The 24,358-nt window shown below is 35.6% G+C and overlaps 1 protein-coding gene across 2 annotated transcripts in view; it reads right to left on the bottom strand.

The window, feature by feature from the left end:
- The window catches only part of Hmgcl (hydroxymethylglutaryl-CoA lyase), a 145,900-nt gene that overhangs the window by 92,114 nt on the left and 29,428 nt on the right, over window positions 1-24,358 (bottom strand). For both annotated transcript variants that reach the window (XM_090392814.1, XM_090392815.1), the window contains exons 2-3: window positions 18,217-18,288; window positions 10,835-10,942 (exon numbers count right to left, since the gene is read on the bottom strand). In XM_090392814.1, the coding sequence (XP_090248940.1) occupies window positions 10,835-10,942; window positions 18,217-18,288 (180 nt within the window). The remainder of the gene's footprint in view (window positions 1-10,834; window positions 10,943-18,216; window positions 18,289-24,358) is intronic.

Below are 24,358 nucleotides of genomic sequence, written 5' to 3'. Positions count from 1 at the left end.
GACTGTAGTACCTTAATATCAGAACGCATAGTGAGGTAACTCCTATACGGTTAAACTAATGTGTATGTTTTTGAAAGTATTAAGAAGGTTTAGTCTGAGTAATGTGATATGAAATGAAGATTAATGTGAAATAACACACTGATGTTGCTTCTTGATGTCCATACTTAATAAGCATACCTATAATCTTTTCTGATTAACATTGAAGTTTTGGATTGAGTTTCTTTGTATTGTAAATTGTATTAATGTGTCAAATAAACCTTTGCTATCTTTAATCCGAGTGTCTTGAGTATTAGAATCCGATGCACCACTTGCAAAAAGACACGAATCTAAGCAGGAGAAAACAGATTATGTTATAGGTCACGATTCCAAATCAGTAGTCATTATAGTACACCTTTGAGATCACTTCATGATTAAGAAATGTTTAACTTAATCTAATAGCTTAGGTGGTGCAGCATAAAAATAAAAACATTCCTAATGCTTTAAGAGAAGTGAGATTTCAAAGACTTTGCCACGCTGGTTTTGGCTCGACCCTGAGGCAATTCCTTGGTGATTTAGAGGTACCACGTTACTCCATAGAAAGGACCCAACGTATAGTACATATATCAATAAAATTTAAGAAAGGGGGACACAACAATAATAAATAGCAGCTGCATACATTGGAAGCTCAGTAAATAATGACAGGGAGAGGCTAATGCAATGAACTAATCATGTTCATCAGATGATTCATCTATGCTTCGTAGGAAAAGTGGTTTTCTAGGAATTTTCTATTTATTTATATGTGTGTGTGGTGTGATCACAAATAATTTCCAATCATCAGAATTATCCACCCTTTCACAAATCCTACATCATCATCAAATTCCTGACATGTACCCTCAAAGGGTGTAGGATAAGAAAGTATTACATGAAAAATTTACATCATTACTAACTTCTAATCTACAATTTTCCTCCAAATCAGTCTGTCACTTGTCAAGTCTCCAACATTATCAGATCTTACATTTCTATCGTCTAAGGCACTTTGTACCGTATCAATCCACCTATATCTTGGTCTTCCTATGGGACGTTTTCCTGCCAACCTGGAAGAGAACACTTGTTTTGCTAATCTTTCCTTGCCTGTTCTGTTTAAGTGACCCATACCACTTGAGATTAGCTCTGCTAATGCATTCCTGGTTACTGACAATGTCAAATTCTTTCCTAATATCCTCGTTTTTCATATGATATTGCCATTGATGCCATCTGTTCACGCATCTAAGCTTTCTCAGGACTCTCATATCTGCGGTCTCTAGTCTTTGGTCAAGTGTTCTACTTCTGACCCAGCTCTCTGATCTATAAGTTAAAACTGGTTTGAACACTGTCTTGTATACAGCTAATTTAGTGTTCCGACTAATTTCTCTCTTAATCCATATGAATTTATTCAATTGACTTCCTACCATGCCAGCTTTGTTGATTCTTTTGTCTATTTCCATATTTAATTTACTATCTTCAATAAAAATCGTGCCTAAGTAGCTGAAATGTTTTGCTTGTTCCACAGGTTCTCCGTTCAAAACACAGTTGACATTTTCACTGATTCTACCTATTTCCATTTTCTTTGTCTTTTTATTGCTAACCTTAATATCATATCTATTACAACAGTCATTCAATTTAGCCAGGGAATCTTGCAAACTTGGAGAGGATTTATTTAGAAGTATAACATCATCCGCATAAAGCAAAGAGCTGATATTAACATCTCCAATTCTGATATCATGTTTAATACCACTTTCCTTCATGATGTGATCCATATAGATAATGAATAACAGAGGGGATAATGTACATCCTTGTCTCACACCAGATTTAACATTAAATCATCTTCCTGTACTTCCTTCGGTTCTAACTGCTGACTTGCAACTCAAATAAAGGCTAAGTATTGCTTGATATAATGTCCCATTGACACCATATAACTGTAGCGTATTGAATAGATTCTCTCTTGGCACCTAGTCATATGCCTTTTCCAAATCGACAAAACTTAAATACAGATATTCGTTATATTCCCAAGGTTTCCCCACTATTTGTCATAAAGTGAAGATTTGATCCTGACAGCCTCTATTTGGCCTGAGTCCAGCTTGTTCTTCACCAAGCTTTTCTTCCACAATTCTTCTCAACCGTTTCTCAAGTATACTTGCATAAATCTTGCCTGGAACACTCAGTAGGGATATACCTCTGTAATTCTCACATTCAGTTTTATTTCTCTTCTTATATATGGGTACTACTAGAGCTCTACTCCAATCATCAGGAATTCGTTCCTCTGTCCAGGCTTTCTGAACTATGCAGTGCAGCCACTGTGAGACTTTTATATCACCATACTTCAGCATTTCTGGTCGAACATCATCTACTCCTGCTGCCTTTCCACATTTCAAGCCTTTGATGGCTTTTTCTAATTCAAGTATGGATATGTATTTCTGACTGTATGCCTGATGAGTGTTTTTTTACCACAGTGCTAACACTGCTTGTTTCATTTAGCAATTTCTCTAAGTAATTACTCCATACTTCAAGGATATCTTTTTTCTCCAATTTTCATGTCACCTTTATCATCTCTAACACGTTTTATAGCACTCTTTCCTACATTTTCTAAGCTTCTTCAACAACTTCCAGAATATTTTACCACCTTCTTGATATTTATTTTCTATGATCTTGCCAAAGTCCTCCCATGACTTTTGTTTAGCTTTCTTACATTTGTCTCTGTATTCTCCAAGAGCATAAGTTGACTTATTTACCAGGAACTTTTTATATGCTTTCTTCTTTTCCTTCACTGCCTCTTTAACTTCCTGTGTCCACCATGGAGTTCTGATTTTTCTATCCTTGGAGACAACCTCATCACATGCCTCTCTGGCTGAATCAATCAGGGTTTTCTTCAAGGTTTGCCATTGAATCTCCAAGGTTTAGTTATTGTTCTCAAACTCTTTCATTTTTTCTTCAATAATCTTTGTGTATTTTAGTATACAGTTCACATCTGAGAGCTGCTCAACTTTTATTCACTTTAAAACTTTCTTACATGTCATTCTTTTCAATATGAAATTCAATTTTATCCTGCTCAAGGCTAAATAGTGATCACTTCCAATTTCAAATCCTCTCTACACTCTGGTGTCTTGCACCAGGGAGAGAACATCACTATCAACAATAACATAGTCAATGAGATTTTCTTACTCCTTACATCTTCTCTCCATGTGAATTTGTGCACATTTTTATGTTGGAACATGGTGTTAGTAATAACCAGTCCATGTCCTGAGAAGAAATCCAACAGTTATTTGCCATTATTATTTGCTTTGCTCTTTTCTCCAAATTTTCCCAAAACATTTTTGTATATCTGATAATCACTTCCTACTCTGCTATTTAGATCCCCAACAAGGAGCAACTTTTCCTTTTTCATTGTGTCAGTAGCTTTCTCTAGAGCCTCAAAAAATTCTTCTGCTTCTACCTAAGTAGAGCCTTCTGATATTTGGCCACATCAATCTACTTGAGACTGCTTGCCATTCAAGAAGATTAGCCTTTTTTGTGTTGAATACTATGGCTACTCCTTCTTTTCCTTGATTGTCATTGCCTGAATATAACAATTTGTTTTTATTGCTCAGAAAGATCTCACCAGTCTTTGTCTTTTTTTTTGTTTCAGTCACCCCTATTATGTCGATCTGGTACTTATCTAATTCTTCAGCCAGCTCCATTTCTTTGCCATTCAGGCTTCTTATGTTGATAGTACCGATCTTTAACTCTGGTGATGTTGAGTTGGGGTGTGCTTTCAGATTTGTTCCAGTAGCTGACTTTTCGCTGTTCATCTGGTTCCCTGGCAAAAACAACAGGGGCTTTGTTTAACCAGGTGATGCCCTAGCCACCATGAAATATTTTGTCATGTTGTACCATCATTTTCTATATTGGTTTAAGCCAATAGGAATACAATTTGGTCAGCTAAAACCCAAATTGCAGCCATCCTCGTTCGATCAGTATGTGCGCCACGAGAACGCGAGGATTGAACATTAGGTCAGAAGCCCTGGTCGGTTATCAGCATTCCTTTAAAGGCTATGTGGAGGTCTCCTCTTAGTTGTATAGCTCTGACCCTTTAGCACCTAACAAATCCTACATTCATTACTTTTTTTTTTTTTTTTTTGTTCCCTGCAGCTCTTCTGTTTATCAATAATAGATATCCTGCATAAGATGGTCTTTTGTTAGAGATCAATGGATGCACTCCACTTCTTATAATACATTGAAGGATTCATTACTATTCAAGAATAGATGAATTTTTGCTTACTATGTTTGTTCTTTCCAAAGAATGGACTGAAACATTCCTACAGCTTAAGGGAAAAAAATCCAAAACATACACACACAAACACACACACACCACTATACTGCAGCAGCAAGAAAACCAAGTACTTTTATTGTATCACTAAATACAGTGCAGAGACATGTACAGTCAATGTACTATATACAGCAACAATTAGTATAATTAGAGACAACTGAAAGAACTCTTCATAATGAAAAACATGTTCCCTTCCACAAAGACACGATAAAAAGTTTTATTGTGGCACCAAACATAGTAACTAAATATATTACAATGTGAAAAAAAAAAAGGAGTAAACGGATTTATTAACAAAGAAATATATGTTTACACATGATGATATGTACATCCACATATCCAGTGTTTACCACTCACATGTATTGGTGGAATCTTGGTTGAATTAAGCATTAACAATGATAGATTATGTGCTTGAAATGGGCAACTTGTCTTTCAAGATGGGTTTCATAGTGTATGAAAAGGTTTTCTGTCATCTTGGAGAATGTTGGGACACCTGCTGGACATTTCATATATTTTATCCCTTAGTTCATCAAGGTGGAATACCAAATCCTTCAAAATATCCCAAACAAAGGCATAAAGTGATGTGAGATCAGGATAATGTGAAGGGCACAAGAATTCTGTGAACCTCAAAATGAGCCTCCCAGGGAAGTGTTCTGATAAATAGGCTCTAGAACATGTGATGCATGACAGGTTGATCTGTCTTGTTGGAATATCTGTGCACGAAATGGAATGTGTTTTGCATCACACATCCTATGCAATTCCTGGGTGAATGGAATCAACACATTCTTGATGTAGCATTCACTATTCACGACACCACCCTCTTCAATGAAATAGTCCCAATTATGCCATGGCCATAAATCGTACACCACGTGGTGACTTCTCACTGTGAAGATGTTTCTCTTGGACAATTGCAGGTGTAGAGAAACCAGGAAACCTGTAGGTCTGCCTGTTAACGTGCCCACTTAAATAAAAATGAGCTTCATCCAAGAACCAGATATTATGGAGGAAGGACTCATCTTCATTGGCACTGGCCAGCACACGTGGAGAGTATTCCCACCATGCAGTAATCTGTTGCTGATAAACACTGACCCACCTGAATGACATACAAAAAGGACCCCAAGTTTTACCACTGTTCAATGTTGATTGTGTTTCAGAGACTGTGACACTTACTCCAGCACACATGCCCATGATTCTCATTTGTGGTAACAGATCATGGTCTCCCTGAATGCCCTTTGCATTGCAGCAGAACACTCCTGGTACATTGGAATCTCTCGATTAAGGCAACAACGACACTGTAAAAATAATCATAATTTAAAATTATGCACATTTTTTTACAAATTATTTATGTTAGTACATTGTTAGTTTTGGTTACATAGCATGTATTGTCGGCACTTGTGACGTGCCCGTTATTAATGTTATTTTGTCAAAATGAAATGTAAAGCATTTAAAAAATTTTATGTACTTACTGGATTTGGATAGCTGTGTTACTTTCGTTAATTTTAGTCCTTTTATTGTAGCTTAAAATTATTAAGTGTTATGTTTTATAAAGCCATTCTCATTATGCTAATGGAGACAACACGTCAGCCAATGTAACTTCTTGCTTGCCACTCACATATAGTGCACATGCTTGCTGAGGAGTTTGATGAGTGATCGACAGCTGACAGATAGAGCGTTCGGTATTGAGGTAGCAAAAAAAAACAAGAGAGAGCTAATGGAAGTTTAAGAATGCAGGCCGGAGGAATTTTGTTCTTATGAAGTTTATTTACTTTTATGTGACAGAAGAATATTAATTGTAGATTCCGTAAAGGAATAGTAAAACTATGAGTCATTAAATTGGAGGAGTTGAGATTGTCAACAAGTAATTAGTAAATAAAAAAAGATATTGCAGTCGATGTTCTAAAGGAATGTTGAAAGTTTATTTTTCACTTGGTTAGACTATAATAAATTTAGTTTAATCCTTTATCCAAGTGTGAGCAAACAAAGTTTGCACCTGAAAATATCTGCAGGACTGGGGTAAGGTAGTATACAACACCAAGCAACTCGTAGCAAAGGTGGCCAAGCTACCATCACTCCTATCTCAGTATTTCCCATAATGCAAAACCCATCTCCTTGCAGATATGCATAATGTCATGCATTAAGGGAAGGGCCACTACCCATACCAGTTTCAACCTTTATTGAGGTCTCGTCAGTGGGAGCCAGGCCCTGAAGTGGAGATACTAGGCAGACGCACTGGAGAGGTCATCTTTACCTATAAGAGTTGCCATAAGGTGTGCCACCTTATTATTAAATTACTCTGGATTTAGAGAAAGATGTTGAAAGTTTATTTTTCACTTGGTTAGACTATAATAAATTTAGTTTAACCCTTTATCCAAGTGTGAGCAAACAAAGTTTGTGCCTGAAAATATCTTCAGGACTTCAGGCCTGGTGTTGTAAGGTAGTACAACACCAGGCAACTCGTCGCAAAGGTGGCCAAGCAACCATCACTCCTATTATAGTCAGGGCCTGGCTCCCACTGACGAGACCTCAATAAAGGTCGAAACCAATATGGGTAGTGGCCCTTCCCTTAATGCATAACATTATACATATCCACATGGAGATGGGTTTTGCATTATGAGAGATACTGAGATAGGAGTGATGGCAGCTTGATCACCTTTGCTACGAGTTGCCTGGTGTTATACTACCTTACCCCAGTCTTCTTCTTTTCCATGGGATCCTTTCTTATTACCCTTATAGTATACAATATTATTCTTCAGTGATTCACTGACAGAATTAGCTCAAATGTTGTTTTCAAAGGTAGTGGAAGAAACTTTTTTCCTCCAGTACAAAAATTAGTAAATTGTGCATCAAACTGAACTGCAAGAGGTAAGAGTATTTATACTTCAGTGAATCAGTGAAGAATAATATTGTAGCACACCTTATGGCAACTCCTATAGATAAAGATGACCTCTCTAGTGCTTATGCCTAGTATCTCCACTTCAGGGCCTGGCTCCCACTGACGAGACTTCAATAAAGGTCGAAACCAATATGGGTAGTGGCCCTTCCCTTAATGCATAACATTATACATATCTGCAAGGAGATGGGTTTTGCATTATGGGAGACACTGAGATAGTAGCTTGGCCACCTTTGCTATGAGTTGCCTGGTGTTGTACTACCTTACCCAAGTCCTGAAGATATTTTAAAGCACAAACTTTGTTTGCTCACACTTGGATAAAAGATTAAACTAAATTTATTATGTTCTAAAGAAATGTTCGAGGAAACGCTGATTGGAAAGTTTCATCTGTCTTAAGGATGTCGAATATATTTGTTATTTCTACTGAAAAGGGCGACAGAATTAACTCAACTGTTGTTTTTGAAGGTAGTAGAAGAAACGTTTTTTCTCTGGTACAAAAATTAGTAAATTGTGCATCAAACTGAACTGCAAGAGGTAAGAGTATTTATACTTCAGTGAATCAGTGTATAATATTGTATAGTACATAAGAGTAATAAGAAAGGATCCCATGGAAAAGAAGAAGAAGAAGAAATGTTTATATTTTCAGAAAAGGCCCTAACAAAGAAACTGACTATGAACATTTTGTTGTTGTGAAAACAAGGTGTTTAGTCTGGTAGATGTGATTAAGTATATGTTAAACAATCCAGTAATAGAATGAGTCGGAGAATGAGTGATTTTAATATTTTTCAATAAGAAAATCTCTAAAGTGTAGATTTATTTAGAAGGCCTTAGATCCAGTATTTTGTAATTATGTAATTTTAAATGTGTATATTTTTTCTATTTGGTCTTGAGTCAGTGATTTTCTGGATTCTAGAAGAAACAGTTAAAAGTCATTGCACCAATGGGAATTGAATCCTTGTTAATAATAAACATTTGGAATAAAAAAAAATATCTTAATAGAGATAATCTCATAACAAATGCCAATTAATAATCTCTTCTCAAAACAAACCCATCAACTTCCTTCACCAACACCTGTCATTTAATTTGACTATATTTTCTGGGCAGCCTTGCACAGAAAATAGAGGTTCCAGCAAGTTTTTCCAAACTTTACCATGGTTTGTGCCCAGAGGTAGAAAATGTTGGCTAGGAGATCTGTGATGAATCAAGAGTGGCAGAATATAATATAATGAAATAAAATTTAGCAAGATGCTTCTACCACAGAAATGCCAAATCTTCATGAAGCATTACAAATCTGTAATCATAAAAGGTTGCTTTTACTGCCTCTGTGGAGCTACTTTAATATCCAGCAACATTAGATAAACAAATTATTTGGTTATTACAATACAGTAACTGATCATCATAGCAACTGAATACCCAACTGATGCAGATTCAAAAATTTGGTCTAGGCAATCATCATCATTTCCTAATATGTACCCTCAAGTTTTTTTTTTTTACAGTACAGTAAACCCTTGCCGAACGTGGGGGTTACGTCATTAATACATTGCGCACACGACAAAATTGCGTTCTGAAAAGTTAACTTTCTACGGAAAAAAATGTGTTAGGTATAGTTAAAATTAAGAAAGTATGTATGTATAATTTAAACTAACCTAAATATTGTTGTAATTAAAAGAGAAAAATGAAACAAATGTTTCTCTTTAACTCAGGAAGTTAAAGAGGCAGTGAAGGAAAAGAAGAAAGCATATCTAAAGTTCTAGGCAAGTAAGTCAGCTTGTGCTCTTAGAGAAAAATGTTAGAAAGTGAATCAGTGTGTAAAACTAGCTAAACAAAAGTCATGGGAATACTTTGGTGAGAACACAGAAAATAAATATCAGGAAGGTGGCAAAATATTCTGGAGGCTGTTAAATAAGCTTAGAAATGGGGAAAAGAGTAAAAGGAATCACAGATGATAAAGGTGAAAACCACAAATAAAGATATTCATGATGTATAGAGTAATTACTTTGAAAGACTGCTAAATGAAACAAGCAGTGGCAGAATGATGATAGAAATCTCTTAGAAGGAATGAAGTCAGGAATACGAGGGTAGTCTGAAAAATTTTCGACCTAATAATGAAAAAAATTAATTTATAATTTCAAAATTATTTTTATTTTTCAACATAATCTTTATTATGACTAATACATTTATTCCAGCAATGCTCCAGCACCATTATCCTGTCCCTGTAGTGGTTCCCTGTAATGAATAAATCCAGTACAAGTCTGCAAGGTTCCCTGACTAAATTGAATAATTGTTATAATAAATATGGTGTGAAAATCAGCAATAAAAAAAAAGAAAATAGGCAGAAACATTGAAAACATCAACTGTATCCTGAATACAAACCTATAAAACAAGTAAAACATTTCATCTATTTAGGCACAAATTTTAGTAAAAAAAAAATTTTTCACATTAAGTGGTAGGGTTACAGATTCCCTTTCCACATCAAGTTTGTAGGACAATCACAAACATGCATGTCCATGCCAGGATTTAAACCCACAGCCTCTTGCTGGAGAGCGGACACGCTAACACTCGGCCAACCAGGCTGGTGTGGTTAGCGTGTTCAATTTTTAGTCATCATCATCATGCATATCAAGGATTTAGGTCTAGTGGCCTGTTCCGGCCTTAGAAGTCATTGTTGAATCTTATATCTGATATAATGGCTCAATTTTTAGTGAAGATGGTAAATTAAATATGAAAATAGACAACAAAATTAACAAAGCTGGCATGGTAAGAAGTCAACTGAATAAATTTATATGGAATACGAAAGAAATTTCAACTGGATTTAGTCAAAACACTAATGAGCTATATACAAGACAGTGTTCAAACTAATTTTAACTTATGGATCTGAGAGCTGGGTTAGAAATAAAACACTTGATCAAAGACTGGAGACTTCTGATGCGAGAGTTTTGAGAAAAATTAGTGGAGTGAATAGATGGCATCATTAGCATTCAAGAATATGTTAGAAGCAGTAATCTCAGGTGGTACACTTAAATAGAATGGAAAAGGGAAGATTAGTAAAAGAAGTGTTTTTGAGTCAGGATGGCAGGAAAAAGACCCAGAGGAAGACCAAGATGTAGATGGATTGATACAGCAAAAAGTGCCTTAAAAGACAGAAATATAAGATATGATAATGTTGGAATTCTGACTGATAATAGATTAATTTGGAGAAAAGTTATTAGAAGTTTGTAATTGTGTAACTTTATCATGTAGTACTATCATAATTATTCCTGTACACCTCCCTGAGGGTTCATAACAAGAATTGGATGACGATGATAATGAAAATGAATTAGGCTAATTCATTGCTATTGTTCTGGTTAAGGACAGAGTAACAACAGTAACAATTTATTCAATTATTTTTATTTAGTAAATTATACTTTCGTTTGGTCACTTTTAATCACAGGAAAAGAAGTGTACGAGTACCTCAAAAGATTAAATTTATACATTCTTTTTGGGTATCACAGTAGAGCCATCTTTTAGATTTTTTTTTTTGACAGTAAAACTGAATGATAAAAACAATAACTGTCTTATATTGAATTTTAGCATTATTTCAGATATTTGAAATCCTGATATATTAAAAACTTTTGGAAATCACTAACCTGAGGTATCCATTTTGGTGAAACAAAACCTGTAACTTCAATAACACTCACTCCTGTTTCAGACAACCTGTTTATCAGCTCAACTTTAGTGATGGTGGAAACAACTTCCTGAAAATCAAAATAGTAAAAATAAGATTAATTACAAGAGTATAATTAACTGTTCTTATTCTTGTGGATATTTCAACAGTATAAATTTAATAGTATATTTTCTCACTGATAATGTATAGAATGTAATTTCATTAGATATAATGGAAAAATTGACAACTAGCTACTTATAGCTGAACCAAAAATTCAAAAGGTTATATATAGCAAATATATAACCTATATATAACTATATAGCAAAAAAATAAATAAATAAGTGTTTTGAATAGCTTATAACTAATTTTCAAATTACATATTTTAAACTTTTTAGAATTTTTATTTAGTAAATATAAGATTCATTTGAAGCCTGATGTCACAATCCCACACTTTAAAAACCACTACTGTAAGAATTTTTTGACCTCTAACAAACCCCAATCAACATCAGCAGAGACCAAGAATGACACCATCAACATAAGAAACATCAATGGAAAAGAAATGGAACTAGCAGAAGAATTAGGTAAGTATCAGATTGACATAATAGGTGTTACTGAAACAAAGACAAAAAAACAAGCAAGATCTTATTTAAGCAGCAAATGCAAAATGTTATATTCAGGAAATATCAATAAGGAAAAAAGGAGTATCTATAATATTGAACACTAAATATGAGGATAATCTTCTTGAATGGCAGGCAATATCAAGTAGATTGATGTGGGCAAATATCTGAAATGGGAATTGGACAATGAGACTAATATGAGACAATGAGCTCACAGAGATGACCTCTTGTTCTCTCTGATCTTCCCCCATTCTATGTAAAACCTCTTCCACATTGATTTGGTAATAATCTCTTAGCAAGTTATGTCTCAATCATGTTCATCTTCCTTCTCCTTATCTACCAGTTTCTGCAAATTGTATTTTCTTAATCTGTCTCCATACTTAACATTCCAGAGACCAGAAAAAACTACCTTAGTCAATCATTTTTTGATCCTTTCCAATACAATTCTTTCCTTCCTTCTTTTTGAAAACCACGTGACCAGATCTGTGTACAATGATCCATATAGGTCCTAATCAAAGACTTGCACAAATAGAACTATAACATCCTTTCTTCTACACATCTGTGTCCTCTGCATCATATCTATAACCCATAGGGCTATAGATATGATGCAGAGGACACAGATCTTCACTATTTTAGCAATATGCTTCCAAAATTTTAGGTCCTTGTCCACAATCATTCCCAGATTTCTCATCTCTTTCACTTCTCTCAAAACATTTCCACCAACTGTATACTCCATATTCCCTCTTTGCTTCTCAAATTTCAAATATTATGCTTCCAACTGACAACCCCACTCTCTTGCCACAGTCAGTGCATTCAACTCCTATATATCACTACTCCAATTACCTTTCCACATTTCAGACTTTCAATGATATTTTCTACTTCAAACACTGATATGTACTTCTGATTGCATTCCTCTTGCATATTTTCAACCACTGTTCTATCAATAGTTGTTTCATTTAATTTAATAGTTTTTCAAAGTACAGTAATACTGTAATTAATGTTCAGGATGCATTCCTAGAAGACAAAGCGTTAAATGGCAAACGTTAAACGGTGTCATTTTAACACATAATAAAGAGAGATAGGGGAACACACGACCAAGAATAAACAAGATTTACTTTAATATTAAGTTATTTTTATATTAACTTGCAAAATACAGTATATATAACACATATACATACACGGAAATGCAAAGTTTATTTTTATGCTGTCAAAGGTTCTGGCTCTTCTGAAATTCTTGATTTTTTTAGTGAAGTTGTCTAGCATCATTTGTTGTTTTCTTTCCCTCTCATTAAGCAATTGTCAGAGATTGCTTCTTTTTTTAAATCTATCGAACCAAACTCTGCCAGCTGCAAAGTTTTTGCTCATATCCTCTCTTTTGTTTTTGAATATGATTAAAAATACTTCTGGCTTTTTCCATGATTACTGCCTGACTAAATGGAATTTTGCGTTCAGTTTCATCATCAATCCAAACGGAAAGACGTTTCTCAATTTCCTCTAAAACTTCTGGATCGGGTTGCCTTTGTTGCAGAAGACGTTGTGGTTGATGAACACTTAATTTTGTCCTTTTTTTTTTTTTTTTAAATCATTTGTATAGTAGAAGTAGACAAGTTTAAAGCAGCTCCAATGAAAACTTGAAGTTCACCTTTTTTCTAATCACCTCAGCACCTGCACTTTAATGTCAAGCGAAATACTTTTTCGGATCAATTTTGTTTTATCATCTTTACACTCACTTACCTTGAATAATTTAAAACACGATAATAATGATTAATTTTTTAATGAACAAATAGAATTTTTGTTGATTTCCTTGGTTAATAATATCGAGGATTACAGTGCATAAATAATGTTTTATGCAGCACTCAAAATCGTATTGATAGCATGGACACTGTTTCACTGCCAATGAAAACAACTACACGATGTACGGGGAAAACAAACACACAGAACAAACATAGATTTAGGGTTTAGGGAAATTACAGTGCTACAATGTTTGCCACCTTTCACCAATTGGTTCAGGTTCGGAAATAATCATATTACATACGAAACAAGCGAAATACAGCGATAAATGGAATCGGCATAAATTTAGCGCTTTTTTTAGGCTTCAAGTAGAAGAGCATTATATGGAATCATGGAATATTTAGTACTTTTTTAGGGTTAAAAAAAACGCATTATATCAAATCAGCATTAATCGGGGTAGCGTTAAACAGAGTTTACTGTAACTATCCTAGATATCCAAAACATCTTGAGTTTCAGTTTATGTCACTGCTTAATTGATTACGTTTGATTCCTATTATTGTATTTTTTCTCCTCAATTTCTAAGTGTTTTTAATAACTGCCAGAACAATTAGCCATCTTTGATATTCATTGTCTAAATTCTTACCGAAATCTTCCCATGACTTTTGTTTAGCTAATTTTACACACAGCTTAACTTTTACATATTTCTCCACATTCTCTTAGGGCATGTGCAACTTACTTTCTAGAAACTTATAGTATGTGTGGTGTTTCCCCCCCCACACACACACACACCCAGAACTGTTTCTTTAATTTCTTGTGTCCATCATGGTGATATTTTTCTTTACCACATATCTCACTTGCTGACTGAAGCAATGTTTATCAGTTTGCCACTGAGACTCCAAAAGTTTGATTCTTCTTTTCAAATTTTTTTTTGAATGCTGATGATCACTTCCCATTTCAGATCAGTATACGCTTGCATTTTGATCCAGTGCGAAGATATCATTATCATCAATAATATAGTCAATAAGACTTTTTTTATTGTGTCTTCTCTATTGTGAATTGGTGTACACCTTTATGCTCAAACATGGTATTAATGATGACTAATCCAACTCCTGAACAGAAATCCAGTGCTTACCATTATTATTTTTTTGCTTTCTTTTATCTCCAAATTTTTTCAGAACAATTCTACATTCCTGATATTAATTTCCTATTCTGCTCTTTAGCAAGTAGAGTGATTTGGGCAAATATCAGCATGGGGAACTGGACAATGAGACTTATTTGTGCCTATGTTCCCACAGAAGGTTCGACTAAGATAGAAGTGGAGTAATTTTTTGAGGCTCTAGAGAAAGCTACTGAAACAATGAAAAAGAAAAAGTTGGTCCTTATTGGGGATCTAAATAGCGGAGTGGGAAGTGATTGTCAGACATACAAAAATGTTTTGGGAAAATTTGAAGAAAAGAGCAAAGCTCAATAATGGCAAATATCTGTTGGATTTCTGCTCACAACATGGACTGGTTATTACTAACACCATGTTCCAACATAAAAATGTGCACAAATTCACATGGAGAGAAGAGGCAAGGAATAAGAAACATCTCATTGACTATGTTATTGTTGATAGTGATGTTCTCTCCCTGGTGCAAGACACCAGAGTGTAGAGAGGATTTGAAATTGGAAGTGATCACTATTCAGTCTTGAGCAGGATAAAATTGAATTTCATATTGAAAAGAATGGCATGTAAGAAGGCTTTAAAGTGAATAAAAGTTGAGCAGCATGTGAGCTGTAGACTAAAATACAGAAAGATTATTGAAGGAAAAATGAAAGAGTTTGAGAACAGGAACCAAACCTTGGAGATTCAGTGGCAAGCCTTGAAGAAAACCCTGATTCATTCAGCTAGAGAGGCATATGGTGAGGTTGTCTGCAAGGATAGAAAAATTAGAACTTCATGGTGGACACATAAAGTTAAAGAGGTAGTGAAGGAAAAGAAGAAAGCATATAAAAAGTTCCTGGCAAATAAGTCAGCTTTTGCTGTTACAGAATACAGAGAGACAAATGTAAGAAAGCTAAACACTGTGAAAGCTAGCTAAACAAAAGTCATGGGAGGACTTTGGCAAGATTATAGAAAATAAATATCAAGAAGGTGGTAAGATATTCTGGAGGTTGTTGAAGAAACTTAGAAATGGAGGAAAGAGTGCTGTAAAAGGAGTTAGAGATGATAAAGGTTACATGAAAACGGGACAAAAAAAGATATCTTTGAAGTATGGAGTAATTACTTCGAAAAATTGCTAAATGAAACAAGCATTGGCAGCACAGTGGTAAAAACACTCAACAGGCATACAGTCAGGAATACATATCCATACTTGAAGTAGAAAAAGCCATCAAAGGCTTGAAATGTGGAAAGGCAGCAGGAGTAGATGATATTAGACCAGAAATGCTGAAATATGGTGGTATAAAAGTTTTACATGGCTACGCTGCATATTTCAGAAAGCCTGGACAGGGACGAATTCCCAATGATTGGAGTAGAGCTCACATAGTACCTATATATAAAAAGGGAAATAAAACTGAATGTGAGAATTACAGGGATATTTCCCAACTGAGTGTTCCTGGCAAGATCTATGCAAGCATACTTGAGAAACGGTTGAGAAGAATTGTGGAAGAAAAGTTTGGTGAAGAACAAGCTGGATTCAGGCCAAATAGAGGCTGTCAGGATCAGATCTTCACTTTACAACAAAGTGTTGAGAAAGCATGGGAATATAACAGAGATCTTGAAGTTTTGTAGACCTGGAAAAGGCCTACTAGCATATTGAAGGAAGTACAGGAAGATGGTTTAATGTTAAATCTGGTGTGAGGCAAGGATGTACATTATCCCCTCTGTTATTCATTGTCTATATGGATCACATTATGAAGGAAAGTGGTATTAAACCTGACAAAATTGGAGATGTTAATGTCAGCTCTTTGCTTTATGCAGATGATGTTATACTTCTAAATAAATCTGCTACAAGTTTGCAAGATTCCCTGACTAAATTGAATAACTGTTGTAATCGATATGGCATGAAGGTCAGCAATAAAAACACAAAGGCAATGAAAATCAGTAGAATCACTGAAAATGTCAACTGTGTTGTGAACGGGGAACCTGTGGAACAAGTAAAACATTTCAGCTACTTAGGCACAATTTTTATTGAAGATGGCAAATTAAATATGGAAATAGGCAACAGAATCAACAAAGCTAGTATGGTAGGAAGTCAGTTGAATAAATTTCATATGGAATAAGAGAGAAATTAGTTGGAACATTAAATTAGCTGTATACAAGACAGTGTTCAAACCAGTTTTAACTTATGGATCTGAGATCTATGTCAGAAGTAAAACACTTGACCAAAGACTAGAGACCGCAGATACGAGAGTCCTGAGAAAGATTAGAGGCGTGAACAGATGGCATCAATGGCAATATCATATTAAAAATGAGAATATTAGAAAGAACTTGACATTGTCAGCATCCAGGAATGCGTTAGCTGAGCTAATCTCAGGTGGCATGGTCACTTAAACAGAATGGGCGAGGAAAGATTAGCAAAACAAGTGTTTTCTGCCAAGTTGGCAGGAAAACGACCCAGAGGAAGACCAAGATATAGGTGGATCGATACGGTACAAAGTGCCTTAGACGATAAAATATAAGATCTGGTAATGTTAGAGTCTTGACAAGTAACAGAATGATTTGGAGGAAAATTGTAGATTGGAAGTTAGTAATGATGTAAATTTTTCATGTAGTAATATTATATCCTGTACATCCCTTGAGGGTACATGGCAGGAATTTGATGATGATTCTGCTCTTTAGTACAAAAGACCATATTTTCTGCTTTCTTTGTGGCAGCTGCCTTCTCTAATGACTTTAAAAAATTGCTCCACTTATTCCACACAAATAAGTTTCATTGTCCAATTCTTGGCCCCAAACACATACCCATACACACCATTTTGAAATTTGCCCACAGAACTTAACTTGAAATTGCCTGCTAATCAAGAAATGCCCTTAAAGAACACAGATAAAATGTAATAAGAGTAAGTTATAGGTAAAAGTTCATCCATCAGTGGTGCTAACAGGCACTTAACCACCCATGGCCTTCCAAGTATCCTTGGATTTCTTAACCATAATATGAGGATAAAGTGGTTTACCCCTATGCCTCTAATTCTTGTCTGTAAATTGTGTTTGTGTGTGTGTGTGTGCTACTAGCCTGTTTGCCTCTTCTGAGGGACAAAAACCCGAATTTCCGGGAGAAAAAAATCCTCTGCCTCCATATGAGACAGGTTAATTCACCTTTAGCTGAAAGAGACCAGATAAAGGTTCCTCACGACATGTACAGGAATCAAACCCAGGTCTTTCTGACCAAAGGGCTTCATCTATACCGACTGAGCTATGGAGGGTCATATGTATAAATAGCTAAACAAAAGTCATGGGAAGAATATAGAAGATAAATATCACAAAAATGGCAAAATGCAAAATGTTCTGAAGGCCATTGGCCATTGAAACACTTAAAAACAGCCTAAAGACTATTGAAAAAAAAAAGGGGTGGGATTAGAGATAAGAGCGACAAAGACCGAAGAATATTCTGGATGGCTGGAGTAAAGCTCTGCAAAATTCAAGAGAAATGCAATTAGCAATACATATGAATACTTAAGGTAGCTAAACTGATGATAATGACCAGAATGTTTTTTTTTTTTTTTCAATATCACCTCCCACACAAACACATGATGAGAAGTACTGAAACCCCTAACATTGCCGTGTGAGCAAGTGATCAGAGAGAAAGGAAGAATCTTTTAATGTGTTTCTTGAACAGCTGGAGGTCTTAGTCCTTGGAGAGAATAGTATGGAGAAAGTTGTTCTGAAGGTATTTCAATTACATAAATATCATACAACAGGACATTATCTAGTTCTTTGTACAAAATCCGAAAGTTAGGTATTTCAGAGTTGCATAGTATTCAATATTCTACGCTATGAGATATTCTGCATAGCAAAATATTAAAATTACAGTACCTTTTCATTTTGCAAGCCATCCCGTGGTCCAACTTCAACTATCTTCACAAATTCTGGAAACTGTCTTGATACCTAATCAATGAAAGCAATACATATTTATACCAACAGGCCAGTACTGTATTTAAATACTTGTGTATGAATCCAAAAATATCAGTCTTATCTATAAATGTCAGCCTGGTTGGCTAAGTGATCAGCATATCTGCTCTCCAAACAGGCTGTGGATCTGAATCCCACTGTAGGAATTGATGTTTGTGTCTTTAGGTGGGAAATGAATTTCACTGCTTGGTGTGAGACCACTGCTCTATTTTTTAAAGATCAGAAGTGGCTTATAAAAGTTCTATGTTTAGTCTCTAGAGTAGGGCCAGCTTAAAAAATAATAATAATAAAAACAGGAAAAAAAATTCTTAGCCTACTCGCAGTATCAATGTACTATAGGTTTACAGCAACATTTTGTGGATGGGAGCCATATAAAAAATAATAATAATATACCTTTAACAAACATCACATTACTGGTAATGTACAGGGCGATTCTAAATTATTGTCGGGATTTCCATGGCCTATAATTTTCAAACCAGAAACAACAAAATAAAACTGCTTACAGAATATGAAAGTGCAACTCAAAAAGTTATATTACCTATAGAATCAATACTGCAGAATGTTAAAGAACTTCAACATGCACGACTTTCATGACACGTAATTTGCCCAAGCGATAATCAATTTCCCTCCCAGTATTATTATTATTATTTGTCCATTCCAGGGAGTCCAAAGACTCATCGAGGGAGAGCATCTAATCTACAGCTCTGCTTCCATCACTCACAATCCACCAATTGACCACAACTACACCAATGCCATCTATTGCCGACTGCCACCACTAGTAAATCCACAGACAATCACAAACATCCATGCCCACGGTGGGATTCGAACCCGCAGCCTCTTGACCGGAGAGCAGACATTTGCTGTGCAACTGTTTCTATCGCAGCAACAATTCTGGTTTTCAGTTCATCGAGGGAGGTACAAGGGGCTGGTAAACAATGTCCTTCATGTATCCTCACAAGAAAAAGCCAAGCATCATAATATCAAATGAGCACAGAGGCCACGGAATCAGTCCACCACGCCCAACCTAGCAACCAGAAAAATGCATGTCAAGCAATTTCAATGTGGCAGTGCTCCATATTTGGCTGATGACTTCCAACTGGGATAACAGATACAGCTATAGCATATCCAGATAGTTCACCACTGTCACTGTTTTTTCTACAAAGAAAAAAGGACCCCAAAACTTCCAAAGATGATGAAGCACATCAGACATTCCCCTTTGAACTATTTCTTTTGAATACTCGAATGGCATGAGAGTTTTCTGATCCCCATATTCGGTAGTTATGATGATTTACCCTCCCTGATATGCAAAATGTTGCTTCACTAAATATCCATCTCTGAAGGTAAATTTCATCAGCTTCAACCTTTTGATAAAATGTCATGGGCAAATTGGAAATAGTGAAGTTTATCATCTGACTGTAAAGCCTGCACAATCTGCAGTTGTTTGTAGGCATAGAGTTGAAGATAGTTATGAACAATTCTCCAAACAGTCATTTGTACTTCAATGAAATGATTCCTGGGTTTGATTGTCTTCCCATTGGTCCTCCCACTCCTTTTTGGTGCTGAACACTACCAGTCTCTTGAAATTGCTTTAACCAACATCGGATAGCATTATCTCAAGGTGAATGTTTTCCTGTATGTTGCGTTGTGATAATGGACTTGGTTTGGTTGCGTTGTGATAATGGACTTGGTTTGGAAAAACCTAAGTACGCACATTGCTTTCTCTTGAGTAGACACGTTTTGAAGTATGATGTCATACTATTTCCCAGACATCAATGCGGTGAGTACAGTGTTGCCAAATAAAACTTTTTTAGTTACACTTTCATATTCTGTAAGCAGTTTTATTTTGTTGTTTCCAGTTTGAAATTTACAGGTCACAGAAATCCCAAAAATAATTTATAATCACCCTATATTTTAAATCAGTTTTATCATACATAGTTTTATTCATATATCATCATTGAAGTGTATTTCAAAGTCAATATTTTTATCTAAGTTATCTGTAGTCTGAGAATAAAAATAATATATACATCTTTGTCATAGGAATTTATTCATGTAACAATAGCCAGAGTAAGTTTTCATCTGTCTACATTCCATGCTATTTATCAAATGCCTATCACATAGTTTGTGAAATATGAACTATTTTGTAAGTTGGCAAGGTAATCTTACCACAACCGAAATTACATTATAAATAAGTTACCAAATAACTCATCAGGAAACCATTCCCTTTAAGTTATTTAAAAAAAAAATAAATGGCATGAACATGTTCTCCTTTCCATAATAAATTTAGTTTAATCCTTTATCCAAGTGTGAGCAAACAAAGTTTGCACCTGAAAGTATCTTCAGGACTGGGTTAAGGTGGTACAACACCAGGGCAACTCGTTGCAAAGGTGGAGCAAGCTACCAACACTCCTATCTCAGTATCTCCTATAATGCAAAACACATCTCCTTGCAGATATGTCTAATATTATGCATTAAGGGAAGGGCCACTACCCAGACTAGTTTCGACCTTTATTGAGGTCTCTTCAGTGGGAACCAGGCCCAAGTGGAGATATCAGGCAGAAGCATTAGCAGGTCATCTCCACCTATAGGAATTGCCAATTGGTATGCCACCCTTTTTTAATAATTTACTCTGGATTTAGATAAAGATGTTGAAAGTTTATTTTTCACTTGGTTAGAGTATTGATGGTATTGTACCACCAGACAAATCTGGTGGTACACCAGATTTGCCCTGGAGTACCACCTTAACCCAGTCCTGAAGATACTTTCAGGCACAAACTGTTTGCTCACACTTGGATAAAGGATTAAACTAAATTTATTATACTCTAACCAAGTGAAAAATAAACTTTCAACATGTTCTCCTTTCAACTACTTTTTTTCCTTCCTATATTGGTCTATTTGATCATAACATTCCGAAATATATTATTAGACCTCCACAGAGTCAGTGGCTCATCGAGAGAGATTATACATCACCCACACTAGCTATCATACCTTTTCTTAAAAACTTATTCAAATGCACTCACCACTTTAACAAGCAAACTACCTCTTTCTTAAATGCACACAAACTTAACCTTATTATGAAAAATTTTATCAATTGATATCCTTTATAACTTCCTCTCAAAAGTTTATAGACCTCTATCATATCATCCCTCTTCAGTCTTCTTCTGTTACCAGTGTCTGCAATCCACATACTCTATCCTTGCAATCTGCACACAATAGCCCAGGTATGGTTGTATCAAGACCTTGAAGAAAGGCAAAACGAATCCTTCATAATACCATTCTAATGAATGAATCCTTCCTCCTAATGAAGTCTTCGTAATACCATTCTGATAAGTCACAAAATAACAAAAATGAGACTGAAATACAGGAAAACCCCAACTTACAAACATGTTCCATGAAATTATCATCATCCCCAAACCTCTATGGAGACAAAGACTCATCAGGAAGTTCCTCCCCCATCATACACAGAGCTCATCATACCATGCCTTAAATATATTCACACTCTCAGACAACAATGCATTCCAGTTTTTTGCACTTTCCATGATAAACAACTGTTTTTCGCTCCCTTGCTCACACCCTCCTTATATAGCTTCCAAGTTGAAAGTTTCTTTTTTCACTTGGTTATATTATAAATTAAAAATGTGCCAAGAAACTATATTCTTGGTTTCAGCCTTTATCCAAGTGTAAGCAAACAAAGTTTGCATGTGAAGTCACTTCATGACTAGGATGCTTGTATGTAGAGACTAATAACCTCACATCAATTGCCTTAGTATCCCATAATGCAATACACATATCCTTACAGACATGTCTTAATGCTATGGTAAAGGTCAAAACCAGCCTGAGTAGTGGCCCTTCCCATAATGCATGTCTGTAAGGATATGTGCATTACATTATGGGATACTAAAGCAATTGGTGTGAAGGCATTAGCCTCTATATACAAGTAGCACAGTAGTGAAATGACTTCATGCACAAACTTTGTATGCTTACACTTGGATAAATGATGAATCCAAGAATATAATTTCTTGGCATCTTTAATATAACCAAGTGAAAAAAACTTTCAACATTTATCTCTAATCCAGAGCATTTTAGTAATAAGGTGCAGCACCTTTTGGCTACTTGTATATGGAAATATGACTTCTGCATTACTTCAATCATGGTATCACTTCTGGGTCTGGTTCCCACTAATGACACCTGAATAAAGTTTAAAACTGGTCTGGGTAATGGCCCTTCTCATAATGCATAGCATTATTCAAGTCTGTAAGGAGATGTGCATTGCATTATGAGATACTATGAGTAGCCCATTCACGTGCAAACTTTGTTTGCTTACACTTGGATCAAGGATGAAACCAAGAATATAATTTCTTGACATCTTTAATTCACAGCTTCTAGGGATGGCCTCTTTCTTCCCCCTCTCACAGCCAGCCTGGTTGGCTGCATGGATGTTTATGATCGTCCGTGAAAAATTATATTATTATTATTAGACACCTCCAGGGAGTCCAAAGACTCATCGAGAGAGGGTACCTGCTCTATAACTCTGTCTCCGCCATTCCATCCACCAACTGACAACTACACCAACGCCATCTACCGACCACCACCACTAGTATTTCCAAAAAAAATCACAAACATCCATCCAGGGATGCGAGTTATATGCGAGGGCAAGTTATATTCAGCAGTAAGCGTTTCGCCGACATCCTTCTGCTGCTTCCCCTGCTCCGCCGACTTCTATGATGAGTTCTTCTTATTGTGCTATCTTCTATCGAAGGTCAGCGACCATCTTGGCGAACAAACTGCGATCTTGTGTTAATCTGAGCAGTTGTGCACTGCTCTTTCCTGTCCACGTCTTGATGTTGTCAAACCATGATATTCTTTTTCTTCCTCTAGTTCCTTTGCCATCAATTCTTCCTACCAAAATAGTTTGTAGAAGTTGGTATTTGCTGTTTCTCATGATGTGTCCAAGATATGATGTTTTTCATTTCTTGATTATTTGTACAAGATGTTTAGCTTTGCCAATGGATTTTAATACATCTTCATTGGTAATTTTTTCTGTCCATGATATCTTTAGCATTCTTCTGTATAGCCACATCTCAAAGGCTTCGATTTTCTTGATGGTTGTCGCCTTCAATGTCCATGTTTCAACTCCATAGAGCAGAATAGACCACACGTAGCATTTCAGCATTCGGCATCTGACTTCCATGTTTAGGTCTTTATTGCAGAATAGTGTTCTCATTTTCATGAAGGACTGCCATGCAACTTCAATCCTTGTCTTTATATCTCTTTCTGGATCCCACCGTTCATTAAGCCAGCAACCAAGATATTTATATCTTGACACTTGATCAATATTTTTCCCATTTAGTGTCAGTTTCATTGATGAGGCTGGATGTTTGCTGATGATCATGTATTTTGTCTTGTTGATGTTTATATTTATTCCCATTCTTTGGCTTTCTATGTATACTCTGTCAACGAGTTTTTGGAGATCCATAATGTTATCTGCAATTAGCACGGTGTCATCTGCATATCGTAGGTTGTTAACAATCTTTCCATTTATTGTGATTCCCTCTGGACATTCTTCCAATGCTTTTTTAAAGATTACCTCTGCATATATGTTGAACAGGAGTGGTGAGAGCACACATCCTTGTCTCACTCCTCTTTTGATGTTAATATCACTGGTGGTAATGTTGTCTAATTGAACGGTAGCTGACTGATTCCAATACAGATTTGTTATTAGTCTTGTGTCTTGTTCGTTGAAGGATTTCTATTAAGTTGGTGTGTCTGACTTTGTCGAATGCTTTTTCAAAATCTATGAAACACATAAAGACAGATTTCTGTTTTTCTATGCATTTTTGTATCAATATTTGGGTACAGAAAAGGGCCTCTCTAGTACCAAAACCATTCCGAAAGCCGAATTGTGTTTCACTTAGAGTTTCTTCACTTTTTCTATAAATGCGATTCTGAATTGCTTTCAAAAATATTTTTAATGTTTGGCTCATTAGACTAATAAGTCTAAAGTCACCACAGGAATTCGCTTTGGGTTTCTTTGGGATAGTGATAAATG

Source organism: Typopeltis vanoorti, chromosome 5, assembly GCF_054136105.1.
Source record: "Typopeltis vanoorti isolate ZY-2024b chromosome 5, IOZ_Tvanoo_1.0, whole genome shotgun sequence".
Taxonomy (NCBI): Eukaryota; Metazoa; Arthropoda; class Arachnida; order Uropygi; family Thelyphonidae; genus Typopeltis; species Typopeltis vanoorti.
This window is presented reverse-complemented; position numbering and strand designations above follow the sequence as displayed.